Source organism: Capsicum annuum, chromosome 8 (genome assembly GCF_002878395.1).
Source record: "Capsicum annuum cultivar UCD-10X-F1 chromosome 8, UCD10Xv1.1, whole genome shotgun sequence".
Lineage (NCBI taxonomy): Eukaryota > Viridiplantae > Streptophyta > Magnoliopsida > Solanales > Solanaceae > Capsicum > Capsicum annuum.
Window position 1 is genome coordinate 121,150,687 of NC_061118.1, and position 5,654 is coordinate 121,156,340.

At 31.3% G+C, this 5,654-nt stretch overlaps 1 protein-coding gene across 1 annotated transcript in view; it reads right to left on the reverse strand.

The window, feature by feature from the left end:
* LOC107838840 (MLO-like protein 1) overlaps window positions 1–511 on the reverse strand; it is a gene marked incomplete in the record, with an annotated part of 5,140 nt that extends 4,629 nt beyond the window's left edge. The window contains 1 exon segment of the mRNA XM_047395818.1: window positions 160–511. Within this exon segment, the coding sequence (XP_047251774.1) occupies window positions 160–288 (129 nt within the window).
* Between the last annotated feature and the right edge of the window lie 5,143 nt (window positions 512–5,654).

A 5,654-nucleotide genomic window follows, 5' to 3' on the forward strand; every position in this document is an offset into this window, starting at 1 on the left:
AAGCTGATGAAGAAAATAAACATGATGGAAATCATAAGTACAAAAGAATAAACTTTACTATACAAACCAACCAAAGAAAATCAAGAAAACTTTGTGATGCACACCAACAACTATTTGGAAACGAGCTGACAGTCAACGTAAAACTAATCAATTCTTCACCTTGCCACCATAGTGAAGAATTCTTTCAACAAGAAGAGATATAGCAACTATGACAGTGCTGACCACAGCAACAACCCATGTTGGTGTATATTCCAAATTTGTTTCTTGATCTCCTCCACCTCCTGCCATCTTTTATTTTTTTCTCTCCTAAAATTAACCAACTCCTGCAACTGAATATATACAAGAAAAGTTACATATATAGGATTTTGAATTAAATAGGACGGGGAATGCTATGTTGTTTCCTACTATGTTTGTTGATTGTAGGAGATTTTAATACATGTTTATTATGTAATGATAAAATGGTAGTTACAGAGAAGGAGGGAGAAAATGATAATAATAGTTCCTTTATTTTGACGGTAGATTCAAAATACTCCCTTATGTATTACTTAAGTAGTTTTGACCCTTTAATTTTGCTTAAAGCGATTTTTTTTTTTTCATTAGATATTTATCAAACTCAGATTGATAAATTCCAAATAAATTGCAAAAAGAGCAAATATTTAACGGGAAATCACAAGTGGAAGTACAATTTTTATAGTTCATGTTATTTTTAGTGTATTTTAAGAGCCTAGTACAATTTTTTGAGATGCAATTTTTATTATTTTGGTCTATTTTTGTGCTTGGCAATTTTTTCATATTGTGGTTTCTGGAACATCAATCAAAATTCAGGTGGTTTTGATTAAAAAAGAATAATTCACATTTTCGATTGAATCTAACAATCACACTTCCTTGGTTTCATATTACTTGACTGATGGTGACCCGATATATTTTTTTTAAAAACTTTAATTAAAGGTGTATTCTACTAAATTAACCTTATTAATATTATTTCGAAACTCTAAATTTGACTAATACTACTTTATTAGTTATTTAATACTAAGAGATCGTTTGATTGAGAAATAAGTTATTCCGAGATTACTAATCTCTGGATTAGCTACCCTAACTTAGTTATCTCACTCTCAAGAAGGGATAAAAATTGCACTACAATTTTGAAATAACTAATTCCAAGATAAGTTAACCATGAATTTTATCCCAACCAAACATGGGATAAGTTATCTTAAAAGTAATTCCGCAATAAGTTATCCCTTCTATCAAACAACCCCTAAAGATAATATATGAAAAAAATTAATAAGACTTGATTTGCTAAAATGATAAATAAAATAAAATATTTATTTTTAATATTAGGACCAAATATGAAACGGAAAGAGTAATTTGGTAAATATATGACAGAGATCAAAAGTATAATTTTTGACAAACTGCAGGACTAAAACTATTGGGTTAACACTTGTGGTATTATCTTGAACCTACTACTAATTAATGGACCATTTTTGGTCATTTTCTCAAGAAGAAGGAATTGGTCAGAAGAACAATATTCTTTTTTGGGTCCCATGTCCGTGACATCCGATGTTTAATTAGTTCACTACTAATGAAGTGTATTGAATTAACAAAACTTAGGTGCTAACTGTTAAAGCGTGTGATGATTCTTCTTAGCTTCTCTGTCGTCCGCGTGCACATTGACAACAATTCTTTCCCTCAACTTGACAGATTTGAAGTTTAAGATAAACCTACCTATTCAGCAAACTTGTTTTACCTATTACAAATGCAAACTGCCTAGTAGATGCTAGAGAAAGTGAGTGTTTAATAGCTGGCATCAAATCAACTAATTAATTATCACAAAGGATTTGTATATAGACTAAAAGTGGAAATTTTACTATTTATTCTGCCTTAATTTATGTGATGATATTTGACTAGACATAAAGTTTAAGAATAAAAAAGAAAGATACGTTAAATTTATGATCTAAAACAAATGATAAGTAAGTATATAACATTAAAGAATAAATTATCTCATAAAAAAATAATAAAATTCTTATAATTAATTATATTCTAAATAAGCAAGTATGAAATTCGTTAAGACAAACCACTTCACCCTGTTACATTTTTATCTCTAGGTGAGGGACAAGAAAAATGACCTGAAAGATCCTCTCAAGTTTTTAATTAAATAAAGGTCACAAGCGAGTCCCACAATATTATTAAGTTAAAAAAACATAAAATCGCTTAAACAATCTAGACAATTGTTCGACAACTACATTAGTTGTCTCAACAATTATCAAAGTTGTCCAACAACTTTGCACAGTTGTTCGATAACTTTGCAAAGTTGTTGAACAACTTTGATAGTTGTTGAAACAACCTTTTTAATTGTTGGAGCGAAAATGTTAAAAAAAAATTGACTTTTTAAAATCCCTTTTACCTAATTTTTAAAACTTGAAGGACCTCCACTTAATTGAGAAACTTGTTTGTCCCTTTTAATTCAAAGTCCTGTGAGGAACCTATAATACCTTGCGATGGGCTAGGCCAGATAGAGCAAGTTAAAAAAAGTCGAGCATCACTAATTGTGAATTGAAGATATTTATTGGGTGTGCAAACAAAAAGTTTCACATTCGTAGCTGAAAGGATTAAAAAACTACATATAAGATGTATGATCTCTTAATGATGTGAGAACTTTTGGGGAAAATCGTGCGGCTCGGCCCCAAGCCGACAATATGACACCATGTAAGAGTGTATTTGGGCTGGTGAGCTCAACAATTCGTATCAGAACTCAAATTTGACGGAATGAGTATGGGGATTTGGCAAAGTGATGGGGGTACAGAGGGTTCGGTTTGCTTGACCTTACGGATTTGAATATGCACACACAAAAGAAGCTAGTTGTGGATTTCGATTTTCATAAATATTCAATCAATGTGAGTGGCAAACGATAAATCTCGAAAATTAACCCATAGATCGTAATGGCGAGGCATGTGAAACTTAGTTCGAGGGGGAGATTATTGGGTGTGCAACAAAAGTCCAACATTGATAGCTGAAAGAATTGAGAAGTTACATGTAAGGCGTAGGAACCGTATGAGTTCGGCCCAAAATGGATAATATCATACCATGTAAAATTATATTTGGGTTGGATGAGCCCAACAATATCATTGCAACCAAGACTCTGGTCGAATAGTCCATAAGAGATTATATACAGTTGAAGAATGTTAGTATTCCCTCAGTTCTATTTTACTGACCCTTGTTAACTTGACATACTCCTTACGATTACTTTAATTAGGGGTGTATTTCACTAACTTAACCTTTAACGATACTTTGAAACTCTTAATTTGACTAATTACTTTATGTTGTTATTTAGTATTAAAGGTAGAAGAGGAAAATACAACAAATTTCTCTTGATTTCATAAATTGAACAAGTAAATTAAAATAATTAATTTTAGTATAGGGCCAAATAAAACAAAATGTAGGGAGTAGTTGATTTTTTTTTCTATCTAAATAGATTTAGAGCAGTTTTCAGTTTTTTAAAATTTGAAATCCAACTTCAAATTATATTTATAATTTCTAAAACCAAACATTGATTGTCAAATGAAATACTTTCTGTGTCTCAATTTATATGACTCACTTTTCTATTAGTCAGTCTGAAAAAAAATATTACATTTCTGTATTTAGTGACAATTTAATTTTAAATATCTATTATATCTTTAATAGAATGATTTATAGTTTATTTTAAACCACATGGTTCAAAAGTGTAGTAGAGTTCTCATCGCTGACTTGTGCATCATGCGAAATTGTCATGGATCAGAGACTTGGAGTGAGCTCGTGATGTCCAAAGTTGTTCCTTCTTTCTCTATCTTTAGCTGGATTGATCTTTATTTTGTACTTCAGAGACGATTTTGTATATATTATGTTTATCTTGTACTTTTGTTATGTTAGTGGCTCCTGTATCGACTGACTTCAGCTCTTGGGGGATATTCTCTTTCTTCTTGTTGTCTTTCTCCTCTTATCAGTTTTGGCTATCTTTTTTTCTTATTAACTCATTACTCGCTATTTTGAACTATGAGTTGGCTTACCTACTGGTTGGTCATAGTAGGTGGCATCATGATTTGAAAAATTGGGTCATGACAGTCTTTCCTTCTTAAATACCGTAGCAAATCAAACTAATTCATATAAATTAAAACGAAGACAGTAGTAACAAGTGTTATTTCGAAAAAAGTAAATAACTCTTATAGCCAAATAGGTAAGTATAGCAAAGTCAAGTCTTCTATATGGAAAAAATTAAGTTAAGTTAGCCAAAGTTTCTTCCAATGAATACATTCTTTAATAGTCTGATGATTGAGTACTAGTAATTGCTGATGGATGATTGATGTAGAATCATAGTCCATCTTCACCACTCATTCCGCAAGAAAAGTTACCAGTAGATCATCCTTAACCTTGTCATCATATTTTACTTTAACACTTTAACTTTATGTGTAATTGTAATTTTTTTGAAGTAAATAAATACTACCCTAAAAATGTAATATCAACCTCAAAATGAATAATGTATTATACTCGCGCCACATCATTGTCATGTCAGTGCCACATCATTGCCTCTACAGAGCCATATAAAAAATTATTTCACTAATATATATTTTATATAATTAAAAAAAATATAGCTGCCCTTTGTCCCCCTCTCTACCCTTTCTTCTTCAAAAGATCCAATCCCTTTCACAGTCTTCCAACCACCACCACCACCCCAACCCACCTCCAAATAAAAAGAAAAACACTTCCGCCAGACACCTGCCCCTCCTTTCTCCTTCTTCTTCTTCTAATCTCCATTAGTACTTTCTTAGTGCTTAATCATTGATTTAATTTTTTTTTTAAAAATTAACTCACTTTTTTCAACCTTCATTAAATTCTTTAACACATTTCTCCATTGACTAAATAAAGACTGGAATATACCCTTCAAAAAAAAAAATATAATCCTCATTTTAATATTTTACCTAAAAGAAACTCCAAGACATGTTAATGTGTTTATCCAATTTATATTGATGATTTTACTCTCTTCAATTTTGTCTTGAAAGAAAAAAAACCAGAAGAAAAAAAGATAAACATAAAGGTGTAGAAAGAATGTGGTGAGGTGGGAGTTCAAAAAAGAAAAATGAGAGTGTGGGGTTTAAAGGAGGAGAAAGGGAGAGTGGTTGGGGGAGGGGGGCATGGGGGAGGGATAAGAATTTGCATAATTAACCGCTATTAGTAATGCGTTTGAATTTTTGGTAAATTTTTTCTTTTGGTAAGTTAAAATTTAGGTATTCGACATAGTGTTTTAGCAATTTATGAAAGATGTATTGATGAAACATGTGATCAAGAGGAAGATTGGCACGACGTGTGAGGGCAGAGGGTGATGGGTTGCAAGGAAGAACGGAGACGAGATAGTGCAGAGTTTTTTTTTTTTTGGGTATTATATATATTAGCGGGGTCATTATTTTGTTAAAACAGATAATTACACAATTTTTTATGTTACGGTAGCCTTAAAGGTGATATTTATTTACTTTAAATAAATTTAGGGGCCAAGTAACTATATGAAAAATTAAAGTGTTAAAGTATGTTATGATGATAAGTTTGAAGGTGATTTGATGACTTTTCTCCTCATTCCGCTCATGACAACTGGCATGAAGTGTCTGATACCTTCAAAATTAGTTAGTTAT